The sequence below is a fragment of the Octopus bimaculoides genome, chromosome 7 (genome assembly GCF_046866305.1).
Source record: "Octopus bimaculoides isolate indiv1 chromosome 7, ASM4686630v1, whole genome shotgun sequence".
NCBI classification, from domain to species: domain Eukaryota; kingdom Metazoa; phylum Mollusca; class Cephalopoda; order Octopoda; family Octopodidae; genus Octopus; species Octopus bimaculoides.
In genome coordinates this window covers 56,315,383-56,337,480 of record NC_142934.1, presented here as the reverse complement: position 1 = coordinate 56,337,480, position 22,098 = coordinate 56,315,383, and the positions used below count along the sequence as shown (strand labels likewise).

Sequence of the window (22,098 nt, the reverse complement as noted above, 5' to 3'; positions counted from 1 at the left end):
TTTGAATACTGATAAAAAGGAGCAAAAGCAATACTAGGAAGCAACTTAACAACTAAGTACACCATATACACCTTTCTTGTAGTTTTAAGATTAAAGGTAAAGGTTACCTTCTCGAGTCATGCTGACTCATAAGGGTTGGTTTCCTGGTTTCCATGGCATATAAATTCCCCACTTGGACAGGACACTGGTCTGTCACAGGATTACTCATTTTCTCAGTTGAGTAAACTGGAGCAACATGAAACGAAGCGCTTTGCTAAAGAACAACACGTTGCCTGGTCCAGGAATTGAAATCACAATCTTATGATCATGAGTCCAACACCCCAAGCACTAAGCGATGTGCCTTTAAGATTAGGCTGAAAGTGCAAATTCATGGCATGACTAACTGTAAAATGCGACAGTTCTATCAACACTATGAAGCCAAAAAGAGTAGAGCAGTAAACAACATAAAAAGTTCAAAAGATGGAATCGTTAACCATGTAATCTCAAGAAACGTTCATTTGTTTGAAGACCAGTCCACCTCATTTTCCCCATTCAGTGTATTTAAACCAGAGTTTTCCAAACTTTTCACTGTTGGGAAACAGTTAAAACAGATTCCATATTTTAAGGAACATTTATATAAAAATTATTTAACTTTATTAAATAGAAAGAAAAAATTCAAAAAAGTTAAATTTCACAAATGTTTCCAAAAAGTTTAAGAAATTTCGTCTTAAACCAAGACGTTGTTACTACCAAATTCGCCTACACCATTGTACAGCAGTTTTCATGTTGCGTTTCGTAAACCATTTGCCTGCCCAGCGCTTTTCCGAAGTTTGTCCTGAACGTCCATACTTGGTTTCATACGATCTGAGTAATATAATGCTTTCCTTTCATAAGTCCCAAGTTACTGTGGTGGTTGGGAAAAAAAACAAAATAACTGAGAATGTGTATCATATGTGAAATAGAAACCAGGGAGGTGTACCCCGCATAACACGTTATACACAAGACAGATGCCAAGATTACCCTACCTTAAGGATTATGTTGGACGTGAGAACTAACATTACGGAAGCTGAAAATTAAACACAAAAAGGAATTTCCATATAATTAGCCTATTGATCACTATCGTTGGGCCTTGATTGGGATACGCTGTGATTTGAGGGAGAAGTGGCTGGCTATTTCGTGACAACGTAGAAGCTATCTCAAATATGTGCCTGTATAGTAAATTCATCTAGGTTATGTTGAATTTACTTTGCTCAGATAAATAATATTTATAAAAGTAGATTATCTGAAAAAGATCGGCGTGAGACGAAACAGCTGATAGTTGTCAAGAGAGAGAACTTTACAACTATGCCAGTCAAACAGAAGTTACGTCCCTTAACTTTAGTAATTCTTTCAAGTAATCAGTATTTTTTTAGCAATGAAATTTGGATACAAATCAATTTTGTTTTTAAATTCCTTAAAAACAAAGTAAATGTAATGAGAGACAACGACATTAATGCATTTCCCCAAATCTAATGACGAAGAAAAGAATAGATTATAACAAAAACATTCGATTTGTCGGATTACGACTACTATCGAAACCATTGTTGATATTAGCTATTTTTTTTTTCAAAGACAATTTTGAAGCAGAGTATTATTCATGGCATCCATCTCGGTGTACCCTTACTTATCTTATTGATGGTGGAGGAATGAAAGATATATCTGAGTCCAAGCAGAATTTGAACTCAGAAGATACATAAATACTCCCAACGTATTATTTTAAACAGTGTAACGTTGTCAGTAACGAGGTCGCTGTTCGAGCAACAAAGACGTGTATACCATGTAACCAATTATAGATGTTTAAATAAAATTAGGAGTCTTCGCGTGTTTTTTTAATCGCTACCGTATCTCTTCCATGCTGTAATCGTTTTATTTGCAAAGCACGGTCTCAGATCAAATCACTTGCTTGGCAAGTACACCTCCGAAATATTTTTTGAGGCAAAAGTAAAAAAATACGTACACCCGGTGTTTAGGGTTTAGGATTAGGGCTAGGGTTTTTGTTACGCCGAAAACGGGTGGTGTACATATTCTTTACGTCCGCCTTCCTTAATATAGCAATGAAACCTTAAATTACTTGAGGAGCAAAACGAAATTACAATGATTATCTCTATTTATGAAACTGAAATGCTATAATCATTTTATACAGGCTCAATTCACCACTGTCTATAAATGGTATTATATAAATTTAGTTCACCAATTTCTCTACTTAAACAGTTACAGTACCGACTTAGCTCACCGATACTTCTATTCTAGGGAGTTTATTAATATCTCTAATATATAATCACAAAGTCAGCAATTTTTAGGTTGATTATGTCAACCCCAGTGCTAAACTGGTACTTATTTTACCACCTCTGCAAGAATAAAAGACAAAGTCAATCTCAGCTGCTGTGTTTTGTCTGGCATGCTAACAATTCTGCCAGCCTACTGCCATGAGCTTACCATTAATAACAAAGTTCTCTTACTTTGGCACTACACCACATATTTTTGAGGCATGGGTATAGCTGAAGGAATTATCTATAGTATATTAGCAATACTTATTTTATAGAACAAGGTTTTGTGTTCAGAATGTAAACTAATGCAACTTAATAGCACAAGCTACAATTTAGCCTGACACTCTACAAATTATGGAATTCTACAGCCCTGATTTGTTTACAGACATAACTAGAGACTAATACAGGTGAAAATGGACAATGATATGGAAACTTAGTACCTACGTAATGGTGCTAAAGCTACATGAAAGAATTGAGTAAAGTGGCAACAAGTAAGCATTGCAATCTACCATTCGTTCTATATCCTCCTCCTCCTCCTCATCCATTAACGTCTGTTTTTCATGCTGGCATGGGTTGGACAGTTTGACTAGAGCTGCACCGGGCTCCAGTCTGATTTGGCTTGGTTTCTATGGCTGGATGCCTTTCCTTTTGCCAAACACTTGACAGTGTGTGCTAGGTACTCAATGATTACAAGTACAGTGATTTTTATTTCTTTTTTAATAAAAAATCTTCTTCATAGTTAGAAGAAAGTCGGAATGCTGTGACATTCATGCCTTTTGGGAGCATCAATGAAATAGAATAGTTTCAATGAGAGCTGAAAACTTACTGCAACTATATTGTTGCCCTGAATACCAGCAGTTTATTTCTTTTTCCTGCATTATTTGCCACAAACAATATTAATGGCAACACCAATTATAAGAAATTTCGTTTAATCACTTTGCAAAGCAAATAATCAAATTTTTGATTAAGTTGCAAAAATCACCAGAGACATGAAAAAAAGGATGATGCAAGTCGTGGTTGTATGAGTTTCCTCACTCTCAACCCAACAAATAGACTAAAACAAAAATTTCAGATATTCCAGTCAAAACTTAGTCAAATTTTTTTTTTCTTTTCAAAACAGAACCAAACCTATAGTGCTACTGGGAAATTTCTTGTTGATATATAAATTAAAGAGATTCCCAAAATGTTCATGAAAAAACCATTTTTTTTTTCCTGGGTTAAGTATGAATAGTTAGGGCAGAAACAATTAGTGCAAACCTAATTGTTAACTTTTTCTAATGAGTTCCTTTTGTTATCAATGAAATCCATTAGTGACAGCCGAAGGCTTTTTTTTCTCCCCCACAAGAGACAAAGCATAGAATAAACCTGTTAACATTATAATTAAGTATCGGTACACACACACACAATTTGGTGACTGTAAAAATGACAAGTGAATTTGTTTTTATCTTGTTTCTGGTGGAAAAATAAATTTAGTGTGAAAAAAAGGTAGTATATGAGAGACATGATTAAAAGGTAGGAAGAGAAAAATGAAAACAAGATGAAGAGAACTTATGGGGTGGGGTGTAAGGAAATAAGAGAAACAAAGAAAGATGGGAAGAGGACAAAAAAACAGAGAGAATATGAGTGATAGGAAGAGAATCTGGCTAATAGAAAGAGAGAACTTCAAACAAAGATAACAAGTAATGGTAGAAAAATGAGAAGGAAAAGAAATGAAAAGATGTAATAATAAATAAAGCAAAATCTGATGAGCACTGGCTAGACCAATAAGAATATGTCATAACAATGTGTTGAAGAATTCTAATTCAAATAAAACACTCAAAATATTGAGAGCAAAATAAATATAAATATAACCAAACTATATCACATTATTTGTTCCATTAAAATGTTCAATACAATCCAATGATATTTCTACCTTAAAAAAAAAAAGAAATTGCAGCAAAGCCACATGATAGTGGTGTCAGATGTGGCTTGCAGACCATCATATAATCTTATTCTTCTCTTCTGTTTTATGAATTCAGTGAGTATATGCACATTGCATGTTCATACTTCTCTTTCTGGTTTCGACTCAAAACTGTTTACAGATCACAACCATCTTATGACTCTGCATTTGTGAGATGTGCTTTGCGTGCCAATGGTTGTGAAAAAAAAAATCACTATATTAATGGAAAAGAAGATAGTTGTAAAGGTTTAAAGAGACAATGAAAGAACATGTGGTGTGTTCCTGGTAGTCAACTACTATAGGGGAGACAATCCCTTCTAAGATTAAGTTAAGTTGAGGTGAGGTAGGTTTGAAAGTTAGAAATTTACATCAAAGAGTAAAGAAGGTGTACATAGTTTATCCATTAATTTTTTTTCTTCAACACATTATAAAAATTTTAAAGTTTCTAGTTGTTGGTAGTACTATTTCATCCTTCTTTGCAATCATCAGCATAGCATAATTTGAGACAAATAAAGGAAGCTAAATTAAACAATGAGAGAACTGTTGAAATAAAATTGTCAGCAGCCTTCAGAAACTAATCCACATAATGTATTATTCACCTATTGTATTTTATCAACAGCAATAACAATAAATGAAAATGAATTAGCCTAAAGTAATTTACAGCAATGTTTAATCAATTTTCATATGGGAGGTGGGGAGGGGGAGAGAAAAACAAAAAACAAAAAATTCCTTAAAGAGTGTAAAATACTTATAAGGGCCTTTCTTCTAACCCTCTTATGTATTTCTTCTTGTTTTATTTTTGTTTGTTTAGTTCACACACCAACTTGAAATATATGAAATAGAAGCATTTATTTTTTTTTCCTTTTCCAATGCAAAATATTTCAAAGACAATAACAGTTTTACGTTTTATCTGCAACAATATTAGTACAGTAACAAAACCCAACTACACTGCCACATCAAATGAAAATAGACATAGATGGAGGTTAAATAGTTGTTAAAAGAAAGAAAAGAAGTTTGTTTTGTATGATGTATACTGAAGAGTTTTATGCAGTAAACCAGCCAGTCAATATGATTGTCTATGTGGTCACTTATCTCATAATGTTCAGTGTGTAAGTGTACATTGAAATGGCTATGTATGTCTTTCATTACAGATATGAGAAAAGTATGTGTATTAACTTGGTAAACCATGATAATAAATATAACTCCCTCTCTCTCTGTGTATGCGTATCTCTTGATTTTATAAGGGAGGGATTATAATTCATAAACCTAATCTTGAATATATTACAACTACTTATTTCTATCAGATCTCATCTTTGCCCACTTAATCCGGAGAGGATTGTAGGGGACAGAGTCCTCAAGCACAGCTTCTTTCAGGTCCTGTCAGAAACAACAGTCCCCAATTGATCTGGCTGGGTTGGATGCCCATATGTGTGGTCTACTCCTGGGTGTGATGCTGGTTGTTTTTTTTTCCGTAAGAAGACCATCACAGCAGGATTCCTCAACACTTAAGAATCAAACCAAATCTCCAAATATATACAATGAACTTTCATATCTCTCACACACACTTTCTACCAGTGCATAGTAGCAGCCTAAACTTGCTCCACAAACATTCTCTTGCTTTTAAAATGGAAATTGTATGCTTTAAATCCCTAAAATTTTGGGCAACAAATCCCACAAGAAATATGGGATGGTTATGGCTAGAATATTGATTGAAAGTAGATAGTTCAACTTCTAACATGGCACACATCTTAAAACTCCTTGAGCAATATGCTGAAACTTCCAGCTAAATTTTAATTTTAAATTAGATTACCTCTTTAGGCTAACACAAGCAGACCAAAATTGATTAACAACTCAGAAACAGTGACATAACAAACCAGACAGCATCTAGATCAGCTCTCCATTAAACTTGTAAATAAGGATTTTTTAGTAAGGCAGTGGGGACATATTTTGCAGGAGACATATACTGAACTGAATTTATCTAAGTATATTACTGGTACTTTATTCAATGATTTGAGGATGGATGCTAGAGCCACCTGTACCAGGGATTAAACACTGGAAGGTAGTAAGAGAAACACTAACTAGATGGATACAAACACATCTAATCCACAACTCTATCACTGCCCTAATTATGTCTTACATTGACACGAAGGCCGTAAAATGCTGCTGTTGTTTAGCCCAAGGCTTGAACTGATTGAGTAAACTTATGATCAAAGACATTCTTACTGTGGCCATTCTGTATTTTTTTTTTTTCAAAGACACATTATATTTAGGAAGACATTATCCAATGTGACTTTCTTTTTGAAAATTTTCTAGGATGGCAGTGAGTGATCTGAGAGGGACTTGGTGTTACTAGCAAGTTGAGTGACCACAAACAGAATTTTGTCTTTGGTTCATGGTCATCCATTTGAAGGAAAAAGTACAGTGACTTAATAAATACATGTGCATGCATGTTAACATTTTAAGTCAATCCCAAAGTGTTGAATGGCGAAGTCAACATTACTGACTTTTGAACTCAGAACCAAGAAGCGAAATGAAATATGGTAAGGAATTTAGTTTAGCACTATACAGTTTCTGTCATCTCAACAATATCCTTCACCTCTCTTTACCAGGTTAATTCTTGGAGAGGAGAGACATATATGAAATTGGCCCCAATACATTAGAGGCAGTTATTTCAATTTTCTTCCCCTCTGAACATATGAAAGAAGTTATCCTTGTCAGAACCTTAACCAAAAAGTGAAAAGAAAAAAAAAAAAAGAAAAAGAAACAAAAACCCTAAATAGTGTTGGAATTTGTTAAACCAACTTTTTCACTATAATAATTCTAACTTTTAACTTTTCAATACATCACAAAATTTCCATGAGAGTAATTTCATTGCATGTTCAATCAACTCAGATTTTTAATTGGCAGTTCATGTCACTTAAATTATTGATGTCCTTGAGGGGAAGACAAAAACATTATGCAGTCCCATTACCATTTTCTACAAATCTGTGGCCTCATGCCTTAGATAAAACTTGAAACTTTCAGAAAATATTTTGGAGCAAGTAAATTAATGTTATTGGCTTAAGAGAAAATTCTACAACAAATCTTAGAACAATAGATATAAAACATATGAAGGAATAACAGGTGGATTTAAAAAAATAGAAAATATTAAATAGAAATGAACAAATTTTTCTTGTTTCATTCAGCAGGTACATCACAAATACTTCTACCATCATATTAAAACAAGTTGCCAAGGCCTGTTTAAATTTGCCACATGGAAAATTTCAAAAGAAAAGAATTTTTTGTTGAATTTATTTCAGAAACAAATTTGTAATAAACTGAGAAAATTGGAGAAAAATTCACAAAAATGGAAATTATTTTTAACTAAAAAGTATTAAATATTTTTCCAAGTAGGAAGAATCAAATTATTTATGTAATATCTATAGCTTAGAAATCTATTATTCCCCAGAGGGGAGAACTACAAAATAAAATATAGAAATAAATAAGATCTTGTGCTTGCTATGTTATAATTCTAGCAATCCAATTTCCAAATTTCAAGATGTTGGACAGCATTAACTTTCATTAGTTCTTCACCATATCAAAAAGTAAAGCAGACATGCCATAAAGCACAACCTAAATACATTATTTAAATAAAGTTTATAGATACATATTTTTGTAGATGTAAAAGATTTTGGACATAATTTTTTTAGGTGAAATTTAAAAAAAAAATTGCCACATTGAAGGTGAAATGAAAATAATAATAATAAAAAAGTTCTTGCTACAGATATAAACAGAGCTAATTTACAAAAATAAAATAAAATGAAATTAAAAAAAATTTTCTATTGGAGTTTAAAAACTACTGTATTGTAAAATACTCTTCCTTTTATTGCTACCTGTCTGTTGAGTAGACACACTAACACACATCTTTCTCAGTCATATTTAATTCATATTAGTTCATTTATATGAGTAATTTATATTAAGTTATAAATATGGAGGTTTTTATCTTCAGAAACAAAAAAAGTGGTTGAGCCCTATCAGTTAGTAGTATTTGTAGTTTTTAGTTCAACAAAACTGAATTGACATATATTATTTCAATTATTCACATAGCACACATACTCTCTCTCTATCTCTTTTATCAAGTCAATATATATAGCATGGTATAAAGGTTATCAAAAAAAAGCATTCCATTGCTGGATGTGTTTTGACCAAACTAAAGAATTGTACCAGACAAATATTATGAATTTGAAATAAAGATCTTAGGGAATTGAACAATCTTATAATCACATTATGTGTGGGTGTGCATGCATACACACACACACAGAGGCAAAATATTTGTAGTGATGGTTGTAGTGGCAATCAGACCAAGTAAACTATGCTACCACTGGGTTTTCAAATTGCTCATACAATTTGTCAGTTGCAAATCCAGATGAGCATTTTCCAATGATAGGGCAGAGTATGAATTGAGAACGCAAGAGCCAGAACAGATACCACATGATATCCAATCTGATGCTCTAACAATTTGATCAATCCACTGCTCGAAACTGATACCATGTTTTTATCAACCTAGAAAAGACAGACAAGCATAACTGATCTTGGCAGGATTTGAACTTAGAGCTGATGGAGTCAGAACATATCCCTCGAGACATTGTATCCAACATTCTAATGACTGCCAATTTGCTACTCATTTAGAATAAAAATGCTCCAAAAGATGGAAAGCTGGTAGGTCATGAAGAATTATCTTATGTTCTAGACAGGGTTGTGACTTAGAGATGGATTATATATTTGAATGAAGAACCTTGTAGTTGACATGAAATATTTTTTACTCTTATCAACATACTTCAGTTTTAGCATTTTTTAAAACTTACTCTCGTTAAAGCAGATTAACCCTTTTGGTAATCATATTTCTGTAGAAATACACTACATTTGTTTCAATTAATTTTGAGAATAAAGGAGAATTTAGCAAAACAATTTAGTCATTATGAAGCTGGTGTTTAGAACATAAATTATCATGGAATTTTGAGGGAAGATTTTAAAATCACTTTACAACAGGAAGTTGGTATCATAGAACCAGAAGTGATCTCAGAGGAAATGATATCAAAAGGGTCAACATGAATCTTGGTCAAACCTAAATATTATATTTACTTCTAACAATAAATTAATTCAGAGTTTTAAATTATTACTTAAAATATGAATCATTGCAAAGAAGCTGGTAGGTAAGTAAATAAGTTAATTTAACATTGAACAGAGAAAGCAGATAGATATGTCCACTCAAAATTTTATATCTGTTAACTGCAGAAAGTGGTTTTACTCCACTGCTTTGCAAAAACCTCTCCTTCAGCTGTGAGAAGTAGAGATACCCTTAGTGACACTTTACAAACGGCAATTTTTCAGATTAAAAAATTCTCCACCACCCACATATTTCATCAAATATCTCTTTCCAGAGTAAGAATCAAATACTTTTAGTGGTGGATATGAAAACCATACCCGCAGTAACAGAAAATATCAATTCTAATTGTTGATGGATAATTAACATCATTATGGGAATGACCACGAAATTTAATTATGCAGTTAAAGAGTTAAACAAGATTTACATATTTTTCCATTATAAAGTAAAATGATATTTTTGTGGTTTATTTTTGTGTACAAAAAAAACAAACTGAAAACTAGTTATCTTTAAGGTTGAATCAATCTGGGATATATTTTTTGTAATGAGATTGCAAGAGTCTGCATATTCATATGCATGTAATGTCCTGTGACTTGTAGAGTGGTTGAAGTATCAGTAAATGCCTTGTCTTTAGGAAATAATTCACCAAATGACACTCTGGAATAAATACCATTCTCTTCTCTCCAAGCCAAATTGTAAATTTAAACTTAGCACTACATAAACTAACAAAAAGTTATTTCAGTTACATGGTACTCTCACTACTATCTTTTCTCAACTCTACTTCTCAACAGTACTAAAACGACCAAACCATTAAGTGCTGCTGTCAGATACATTGCACTGATGGTGATAACATATGAACCATCTATGGTTGATAGGACAGCACCTTACTAATTCCTCCACTTTGAATATGAATGTACATATAAGAATATACATATGTAAGATAAGTGCCTTAAACCACTATTTGTCACAGAAAAACACAAGGAATATATTGAGAATTAATACACAGAGTAGATATAACTACATATAACTATTAGTTCAAAATATTTTTTTTCAATATCGAAACTGACGTGAATTGAATGTTAATGTTTATCTCACAGCAAAAGACTAGCTATCTCAAACAAATATGGGGGTGAGCATGCAAATATCTGGCTATATATTTCACAGCAAATGTATTGTTATTGAGTAACCTCAGACGACTTTCCCCATCTTTTATTTATGGTGGCATGTGCTATGCTAACATTAAGGACTTAGAAATATGCATGTGGTCCCTGTTTCAAAAACAGTATAAAATGTGTTCCCTCCATTCCTTTTCCTAGTTTCTTTATTACTATTTTCTTTTTTTTTTAGAGAGAGAGAGAGAGCGGTTTGGCTGCTACAACAAGCTGGTTCCTCAATGACTTGTGACAAACCTGTTTTCTAGTGGTGCAGAACTTAATAGGACAAACATACAAGAAAATACTCCTCATTCTAAAAAAAGTATAAATAAAAAATAAATGAATAAAAGCTCCCTTAGATCTATCACTAGTCTGAAATACTGCATTGGGTTGCATTATTTTTGAATTAAGGAGCACAGCAGCAATCAAACACACAACCACAACTGTTCAACACCATTGTTTAGTGCAACTACACAAATGTTTTCACCTGGCCTTTTTCACCTAGGCTTGGTAACGATTTATCACTAATGATAAAAGTAAAAATAAAAAAATAAAAACAAACAAAAAAATCATAACTTTTTTTTCAACAGCTGGAAGGGAGCAGGAAACAGGCTTGACATGCAAAGTATGGCAGTCAAATAGCAAAAAAATTCAGGTTTGCATTGAGAACAAACACATGACATGATGCAGTGTGTATATGGATATATACGTACACTATAGAGCAACATATTGTTGCCAAGATGTGTTGTAGAGTAATGGAAGTAGAAACAGTGGTTGTTGTTGTTGTAGTGATGGTAGTAGTAGTAAATAAAAAGTAGTAGTGGGAGGAGGAGATTCAGAAGAGTGGCCACTAGAACAGAATGGCTACTCTCATACAGTTATCCTACGAGAGAGAGAGAGAGAGAGAGAGTCAGAGTAAGAGCGAGGAAAAAATAATTATCATTCTTAATATTCTAAATAGTGTGTAAAATATTGGAATTAATTATGAAAAATGAAAACAAAATAAATAAATAAATGAATGGATAAAAAAAAAGTACCTAAGAAAATATATAAACATGTTAGCTACTACAAACTAATTTTTTAAAATTAAAACTTGTAAAATATTTTATAAAAATTATTGTAAATGTTTTTAATAGCTATTTACATTTTAGTGAAAATTAGTAAGAAATTATTATACAGAAAATAGTATATTTAACTTAGTATTTAATTTTGTTTTCTTTTTTGAGTAAGATTAACTGTGAAGTGTGAGGACTATCAGACAGGTAGACTTAAAGAGGTAAATTAAAATATGATCTGAAAGTTTATATTATTGATGCACAGGTACTCAGTAAAAAACAAGGATGTAACTGTGTAAATGATAACCAAATTTTTTTCATTACATTTAAACAAAAATGTACACTTTCTTTTTATGTGGTTCCAAATTTTATGAAGAAAAAAAAGTGACAATATAATGACAAAATATATAAAACATATTTCGTTAATTTCAATAAGCAGTTTGAAAGGGAGATAATCTGTGTAAAAATTTTTTTTTAAATATGTAAGTGAATTTTTGTAGTTGAAGTAACTCTATATCAATTTTTAAGTGTTGTGTTTTAACTTCACTAAATATAAAAAATAAATAAGTTTTTGTTTTTTTTGCTATGAAAGGATGAGTAATTTTTTTTTACTATCATGATGATGGAGGCGAAAAAATAAAAAATAAAAATAACTTACTAATAAATAAAATTCAAATGATGAAAATAAAGATAATAAATTAATGATTTTAAACATTTATTTTTCTTTAAATATTCAGGAAGACATTAAAAAAAAAAAAACAACCGACATGCGATCAGAAAGTATTGTAGAAGGAAGGACAATTTCACAGAGTGGAGGTCTTTAATTTTGAGAGAGAAAAAACTATAACTCTACCTATTAACCCTTTAATTGGTAACTTCTTAGTTACATCTTAGATTTCATGGAAATCATTTTTTTCTTGGCTTGAATACGTTGATATTATCGAATTTATCCCTTAAACAAATTGCATCATTTCATATATCATGCATAATGAAGAGAACAACAGTCTATCTATTTTAATTTTCCTCATCAAAAAGAAGTAACAGTTTTCAATGTACACTTCTTTTGTTGGAAACTGAAACATTGTTTGGCTAATTAACCAACTCATGACAGCTGGTGCATTTAAAGGGTTAATAAGCAAGACTGGCAGTACAGTTTCTACATAGAAAGAGAACGAAGAACGGCAACAAGATTAAAGACCATGCAAGTTTGGGAGTAATGGAGTCAAAGAACAGAGAAAGAGAGAGAGAGAGAGAGAGAGGCTAAAAGAAACATAGCAACTGTATGTTTTGTTAATATGAGGCAATAGATCAATGAAGATTTTAAATAATTCAACAATCTAATGCCCTTTAGAGAACTGATCAGATTTTTCAAGCCTTTCCTTACCGACTTTTCTTTCTGATCTAGAAGAAAATCAACAGAGAATGACAGCAACACTGTTAGATCTGGCAACAATGGAAAGTGAATGAGGAGAGAAATGTTCACACACACTGACATACATATACATACTTTCAGAGTTAAGGGCCTTTAGAAAAAAAAAAAAAAATCCATGCTAAAGCTCGTGAAATGGGAGTGGAAAAAAAAGCAGAAAAAATAAAAATAAAATTAAGCTGAACTATAAAAAGTTAAAGTCTCAAAGTAGGAAAATTAAATTTCAAATTTTTTCATGGTAGTCAATAGCTTTCTAAACTGAATGATGATGATTAAGGTGACAGCATAAGGATATTAATGATTTAGAAAGCAAGAGAGCAATTTTGTGATGGAAGGAGTTAATTCAAAGTAGATCAGATGCTCTAAAAATTTGACCTTGTAAATCTAAGAAATGAGAGGAGCTATAAAAATGAGAGATATGTAGTTCACCACTCAGCCATTAGTGTTAACACTTCTTCCATGATGACAAGCACAATAATGATGATGATGATGATTTCTGATTTAGAAGATCAACGATTTTACGATTTTGATGCCATCTACCCCAGTACTTAACTCCAGAGGGATAAAACGCAGAGTTTATCTTGGTGAGATTTGAATTTAGAATGTAAAGAGCCAGAAAAAAAAAACTGCAAAGCATTTTTTTCCAGATGCTCCAAAAATACCACCAGCTTACTACATTGACAACAACAATAAGGTGTTGACTTTTTAATGATTAATCAAGTATCAAGAGTAAAGATTAATAAGTGTTATTAATTTTAATTGGAGTATTTTTCAATAGTCTTCAAGAATTCTATTTTCATAGCTGATCTGGATTTCAACTCAGTTTTTCAGCTTTCAATATGTATAACTAATAAAATGAGAGTTAGGGTTTGCAGAATTTATAAATGGCATGGAATTACTCCTGGAAGGTGTCTAGTTAAAACCCCCAAACTGGTACTGTACTGTATCCATACTCAAAGCATTTAATACTCATTGATTCAATCATTCCAACAATAAATAAGCTCTGTAGAGGACCTAGAGCAGGCATAGGCAACCCCTTTTGAGAAAAAGGCAGCACTACTAAAAAAAAAAAAAAAAAGGGTAATTTGTTGTTGAAGTGCCATTCAGAAAGTGCCACAGATCACAATTTGCCCATCACTGACCTAGAGCTTACAGATTGCATTTAGTAGCAATTTACAGTTTTCTCTTATATTAGTACAAAAACCATACATTTCATTAGGAATGAAGAATAATCAAATGAATCATATGTCAGCACATAACAAGTATTTATATCACTTGCCTGGAGAGTTAAAAAGATGAAGTTGACATATATGGGATTTGAAATCAGAATATAGAGAAATGCATTTGCACTGACATGACCATTTCTGTTACTTCAATATATAAGTGAAGAGTATTCTGATAGCAAGCAGTTGATTAACTTCATCAGAAAGACTTCTGACTAGTGTTTCTCAAACCGTTTGGAGCGAAGTGCTCTTTTTTACAGAATGATATTTTCCAAACACCTCTGTGCCATGTTAAAACCAAAAAACCCTAGAACCAAAAGGAAGCTAATTTTGCCCACTTGCTTATGACCCCATACAGCAAGTGCCACTTTTTAGATACATAACTGAAATAGTACCCTCTATGTTGAATTTATATGAAAATTACCGAAAGCAGTAAGAATCATACCTAAATCATATAGTTAAAGCAGTAAGGACCTTTGATAGAAAATATTAGATACTGTAATCTTATAAACCTCTAAGATGGGATGGTCAAGGATTCAGTGCCTTTGATAATAGATATACTTAAAAAGTTAACCTGGCGCTAAATAAACAGCATCAATTGAAACTTGTCAATGAATGGTTCTCGAGTTCTCTATTTAGTTTGAATCGTCAAGTTGGCCATGCTGGAGTAGCATCACTAATAGTAGAAGTAGCAAAAGAAATGGTAAGAAACAAAATAGAACCAGTGTCACCTAAAACCAGTTTAGTCTGAGCTATGTAGTGAGAAAGATATGGACAGCTTAGTGAAAATAGATATAAAAGTAGAGGAGTCATATGAAAGATAAGTATGACCAGGAGAAAATGAAAGTGAAGTACCTAAACTACTCACATTTAAGAAACTAAAATGTGCATGTCTTATATAAAGCACTAGATTTAACTTATTTTATGCTTCTGTATGTATGCTCAATACTCCCAGGGTAGTGCACACACATTATATATATATATATATATATATATAATTATAACATATCAATCAAATGAGTTGGTACAAAGGGAAGACCCTACAGGAACTTCAATAAAATTTTTCAAAAATTCCATGGAAATAAAGAAAAATTATAGCAGTTGTTAATTTTCTGCAACATTGTCATTTTTCCAGAGCAATGGGGGAGGGGGTGGTGGAATCATGGAAATTGAGCAATCCCTACCCTCCCAAAATTATGTAGAAAAATTAGTCTAAAAAAAGATAGAAAAATAGAAACAGCTTGCTTATATTGTGTATACTGTTGTGTAGGCAAACATGAATTAAAAAGTTGAAACATCAAAACCTAGATTATAGATTGTGGGATTAATTAGATGAAAATGAAAGTATCACATGTAACATCATATGTAATCCAATCTCCAAAAGAACTCATGAAGTCTATTTGTCTCAGTACATGAGTAGGATGTCTTTTTCATTCTCTCTTTGACCCAACTAATTTACATGCATATTTTTTTCCATATCACACTGAATGAATTGCTTTTTGGCAATTTTAGGTTTTCACATACTGTAGCAAAGAGAGGTTTTCATAAAATGATCTTACTATCATTTATTGCACTTGGCAACGAGCAAAGCATCCTGTCTCCAGTTAAGTATCTACAATAATAATGTATATTACCAATAGGTACAACACAATGATAGTAATCAAAAAGGTCGCTTAGTAACAGCATCTTAAATACATTTTTTATTTGCTTCAGTGCTTCATGCTAACCTTGAAGAACTGGCTAATGAAACATAATGGGAACTGCAAAGGGAGGGAAGAGAAATAAAGAAAACTTAATAGGAACTGCAAAGGGAGAGGGGGGGGGGAGAAATAAAGAAGAAAACTTATCTTCTACTTGTTTCAGCCACTGAACTATGGCTATCCTGGGGTGCCAGATTGAAAGGGTTTAGTGAAACAAATCAATCCTGAAACTAATTAATTTAAGCCTAGTACACATTCTGTCACAGGAATGTAAACAAACATTGGGTGTCAAGCAGTGGTGGTGGCACACACGCATGCTTATGCATACACGCACACGCACACACACAACAATCCTTCAGATTCTGCCTGTCATGGCTACTCACAAGTCTTTGGTCAGCCCAGGGCTATGGTAAAAGACACTAGCTCAAGGTTTTGCACTGTTAGTACACCATGGACAGAAGTTGAAACCATGTGGTTGGAAGCAAACTGCTTACTACATAATCATACCTGTGCCTATAGAATTTTATCCTTTTTAAATCAGAAAAGAAACTGAATTTGAAAACTGTTTGCCCCTAGATTCTGTAGCTTTGTGTTTCTATTTACACTGTATCTATAGCAGTGGTGGTGCACGAGCATATCTGAAACAGAAATACTTCAAACTAACTAAATGAGAGGAACCATATTGTATATTAAATGATAAACAGTCCACAAGTGGCACATCATATACGTGTGTGTGCGTGTATATATGTATATATATATATATATATATATATATATATATATACACACACACACACACGAACATGTATACAAAGGTGAGTGTGCACTCAATGATTGAACTTGTTGGGTGTGGCCATGTGGTCATTTCACACACTACATGTTTGTGCCTTTGAAAATATGAGACCCTGATCTATCCTGAAATTGATATTTCTACATATGCACACTTCCCTGGCTTAAATTAATGAATTTAATCCTAATTTAAGGATGGATATATATATATATATATATATATATATATATATATATATATATATATATATATAGGTCGATAAATTGAATATTAATTCAATTTAAAACCAAGTGGCCTAGCATATAAAAAATCTGAAAATTCAGAAAAAATTGTATTACCTGTGTATAAGGGATGACCACAAGGTGGACATCCAATATGCTAGACCTCTTTCTAGCATATTGGATGTCCACCTAGTGGTCATCCCTTATATATATATATCTTTTAAATTCGTTTATGGTAACGTTAAGGGTATGCAAATAAAACTCCTATTTCATTATGCTGGCTACTGTCTAATGATACCGACTAGTAAGTCAGTTTTTTGGGGGTTGCAGCATAGTTATACTGATATAATGCAGGATAAATATAGTAATAATAATAACTCTAGGATGGTATTTTATAAATATTTAATGCATCGTTATGTGCATTCCCACAAATCACTTGACTTTAACATCAGAGTCCGTATCCTTGGGATGCCCACAGATACTATGGACTATACTGTAAGTGTCCTAAGGATACAGACTCTGATGTTGAAGTCATGTGATTTGTGGAAATGCATGTATTAAATATTAATTCCATTCTAGAATTATTCTATCTATCTATCTATCTATCTATCTATATACATATATATATATAGTGAGAGAGAGAGATAATTATATAGATATAATTATAATTAAGGGGACCGAGAAACAACACCAACATGCTAGAGATAAACGTCAAAAGGCTCCAAGACCACATCATTTTACACTCCATTAGCACAGGTTGAAAGTGCAAAAATGAATAAATGATCTTACCAGTGGTCAGCATGTAATAAAAACCATATAGGTAAGAATTAATATAGATATATAATTATATAGATATAATTATAATGAAGGGTACTGAGAAACAGCACCAACATATTATATATATATATATATATATATATATATATATATATATACATGGCTTTGAGGACAAAGGGAGCTGAGTTTCTTATCAAGAGTTCTTAAGCAACTGCTATCATGTTGTTCTCTTAGATAAGATACATAACTCAGCCTCGTCAAGTTTGCCTGTTTGACAGTCTCATAAATCATTCACTCTCTCTATACTTGTGGCTGACAGTATAAAGAACATTTAGTTGTAAGAAAAACTGCTACAACAAATTTCATCTCTTTCATGGGAAAAACAATGTAAAGATGACATATATTTAAAAAAAAAAAAATAAAGTCAGAGTAGAGGTGAGCCAAGGTTGTAGAATGAAATGATTAGGATTAGTTGATTGGCAACAATCAAAGTGGAAGAGGAAGGCAAGGGGAAAATTTAAGGAGAAAAACTGGATGCCAATTACCAGTAAATTATAACACACAAAAAGAAAGAAATGGATAGATCATTATCAGGAAAGTGAAATACCAGACCTGAAGGCAACTGGTAAGGTTAAATAGAGACATAGGAGATGAGGTTAATTGTCCTATGGAAAATATGAGCTATGTGACACTTTGCTCTCATTAATTCTACAGTTGTGAGAAAATAATTCTGCATGCTGCATCTTAATGGGATTTATTATGCTAATGGGACTTATAAGTTATTTCTATAAAATAAAAAGTTATATATATATATATATATATATATAAAAGATATTTATTTATGCTGTAGAATAATTTGGTATTTAAAAGTCCCTAAAAAGTAGACGAGGAGTTCAAACAGTGAAAATTGCAGGAGGATAAAAATCAAAACATGTTCAGTAGAATTGTAGAGAATGAAATTTATCAACATTTGGAGGTAGAGACACAGCCATGTAATTAAAAAGTTTCCTTTGTAACCATGTGATTCCAATTGCATTGCATTCCACACTAACTTTGGTGTCTTGCCGTATGTCTTTGGGTTGACCAACATTGCATGAGTAGAATTTGGTAACTATAAGTGGAAAGTGTGTGTTTGGGTGTCTATGTTAATTTTATCAATTCGTCAAGTTGTGTTCTTTTATGTCAAGAATCTAATATATTTGATTATATCTATATATATATCAAGCTTGAAATAAGTACTGTTGCCAATAGGATCAATTTAAATGCTTTAAAAGATGTTGTGACAGCATAACCATAGTCCCATGACTGAAACCAGTCTTAAATAATTTCCCTGTAGGAGGGTTCCACTCAAAATATAGGTAACTATTCTCTTCACAGTACAATAATGATTTCAAATTTTGGCATGTGGCCAATAATTTTAAAGGAGAGATAAGTCAATTATATCGACCGCACTGCTCAACTAGTACTTATTTTATCAGCCCTGAGAGAATGAAAGCAAGGTCAATCTTGGCAGAATTTGAACTGAGTATGTAAAGAGCCAGAAGAAATGCCATTAAGTATTTTGTCCAACATACGAATGATTTTGCCACACATCACATGTTACCTTTTCTGTGGTCACTCTTGCTAACACAGATCTTCACATGTCTCTTGTGTTCTAATAATTATATAAAAACTTTAATATTATTATTAGTCCTGCACATGTTCTCTAATGACTTTAGCACTCAAAATTATTTTACAGCAAGACTGTTTACACAGACATGTATGGGACTTTTTTTTTTTCACAAAATTAATTGGTCTGTATATCAATGAATTATTATTGGAGTCGTTAGAGTTGATATTAAATGTCGTGATCACTAAGAATTCAACTAGAATGATGATACTTCTACACGCAATTTGAATTTTTAGTAGACAACCCAAACTATGCATTCTTGATGTTTATTTTATTACCTTTTATATGATGAGCTAAATAAGAATGGTTTTTCATGCCCATAGCTTGCAATTGCTTCTTAAGAGTGCAAGAGTAGTTGCCAGAGTAGTAAAGTTTAGTGAGGGTAGTGCAGCAAATAGGAAATTTAAATGTGCTAAATCAATCTTAAGGATTTAAAATCAAAACAATAAAAATACAAGAAAAACAACAACAACAACAACAATAATGATAATAATCCTTTCTACTATAGGCACAGAGCCTGAAACTTTTGGGGAGGGGACTAGTCAATTACATCAACCCCAGTACTCAACTGGTACTTAATTTATTGATCTCGAAAGGATGAAAGGCAAAGTCAACCCTGGCAGAATTTAAACTGAAAATGTGAAGAAGCAGAAGAAATGCTACAAAGCATTTTTCTGAAACTAATGATTCTGCCAGCTCAATACTTTAATAGTTATAATAATAATTTTTAACATGATAAAAATTATTTATAACACAGGCACTAGTCCTTGTTTCTTTTAGGGATGAGGTAAATAACATTGACCCTTCAGAAATTTTGGTAAAATCTGATATGAGAATGCAAAGAAGGGGAACTCATAACTACTTCTAATCACTTTGGCATTCTACTGATTTCGACACATTTCTCACATGAGCACAAGGTGTCAAATTTGGGTGGGAAGACTTACAGTCAGTATGATATACTAAATAATGTACTCTAACTCTGATGGGATGGAAGACAAGACCAACACTAGCAAAATTTGAACTTAATGTCAAAATATAACTAAATACAGCATATCAGTTTGTTTGGTGCTTTATCAATCCTGCTACTTATATATTGGTATGAAGCCATAAATTCATAAGAGGACTGTAACAGCCTGAATAAACTTCATTATAAAACTGGTATTAATTTTCTGTCACAATGAATCTCTGTTATCATTATAATATGGCTTGTTTCGTTTCAGCTTGCCTGTGGGACTCTCAAGCATGTCCCAATGAATTACCTGGTGAGTGTGCACCTGTGATTGGAGTTAACCTTCAGATACATGTCAGAGATTAAATTCACGGAGGAATTGATTATCATGACCATCAGGAAAATAGGACATAGCCTGGTACCATAAACTCTATGGATCCTACATAAGATTATTGAAACATGAACCAGAAATGGTAAAATAAATAGCTGTTGGGTAATTAGCTGAACATCACTGTTTCTGAAACAGCAGATTTAATGTGACCTGATATTATAGGTACCCTGAAATTGTATGTGTTTTATTAATTTTCTAATATAGAGTATAGGTCTACTTTTACTGAGTTAACAACAAAAAGGTAACATCTTTGAAACAGAAAAAAGAAATAAAAGCTGAAAAGGAAAAGAATGTAAATAAAGAAATAAAATAAATTCAAATATTTAATCACAATTTTGGCTGAAAATATAAACAATATTTATAACTCAATGGTGAGCCAGCTTCTTTCGGTCACAAGGTTATGACATTGATTCATTTATATATATGTGTGTGTATAGACATTTCCCAGCAAAATACAGCTGTGAATTTAAAGTGTGACACTACGAAATTACATGGACAGAATTTCAAACTTAATAACTACAACAGCCATTGTGTGGGATAACCAGGCAAGGCACATAACTCTGAAGTTTTGCATGCTATTTGTTAACCAAGTTTTCCACAGCATACTGAGTTAACACAAACAGTTTCACTCCTACTTCATACTTTAAGGTATAAGAATAGGGAAATGCAACATAAAGTTGCAAAGTCAATTGACCCAATATTATACAAATTTGCATCTGATCTTTTTATGGGAATCAAAAATTATGTAATTTAGTACAAATTAACAGGAAAACTGGTTGGTTAAAATATTATGTATCACCATTAGCCTTACAACAGGAGTTCCTGACATTTTTCAGCCAAAATACATCTTGGTAACTGTTTGAAAGTAAACTTACTCCTGCACTCCTTTGTGCAATAATTCAAGTTTACACTTCTGCCAAAATAAAGAGTGGGATTTAAAATATTGTTTTAAAACATGCTTATTTCTAAGTTAAAACGATACTAATATCACTTATTTATGATCTAATAATGATGAACAGATACCAGAACCAAACTCAGACATCTGAATAAGACCACTTGGTAAATAATTAAAAAGTATTTGATATAGGTCATTAAATAAAAAGTGGCAGAAAATAAAATTAGTATTTTTTTAATCAAAACAGGTCCACTTAATTTTCTTCATAACTTGACATTTAAAAAAAAAAATAATTGAAATAAAAAAAAATGTACAAATCCAGGATCAACAAATCTAATTCCTAAGCAAGGAGAAATGTACACTTCAGGGATTACATTCACCCCAATTTGGGATCACCTATTTCATATCTTGTAATATATATGTGTGTGTATGCTCTATGCTAGCATAAGTTAAACAAGTTAGTATTATAGCAATTTTC

The 22,098-nt window shown here is 32.2% G+C and overlaps 1 protein-coding gene across 8 annotated transcripts in view; it reads right to left on the bottom strand.

Moving 5' to 3' along the window:
* LOC106881306 (splicing regulator ARVCF) overlaps positions 1–22,098 on the bottom strand; it is a 339,837-nt gene that overhangs the window by 7,519 nt on the left and 310,220 nt on the right. The window contains exon 23 of one of the 8 annotated variants that reach the window (XR_016242633.1): positions 12,961–12,977. The exons of 5 other annotated variants lie outside the window; for them this stretch is intronic. Coding sequence is in view for 2 of the 3 variants with exons in the window: in XM_089355330.1 (XP_089211456.1) it covers positions 11,372–11,404 (33 nt within the window). In the remaining variant the exon portion in view is untranslated. Of the gene's footprint in view, positions 1–4,416; positions 4,439–11,302; positions 11,405–12,960; positions 12,978–22,098 lie in introns of those variants that run through there. 2 more of the 8 variants (XM_089355331.1, XM_089355330.1) reach the window with 2 other exon arrangements.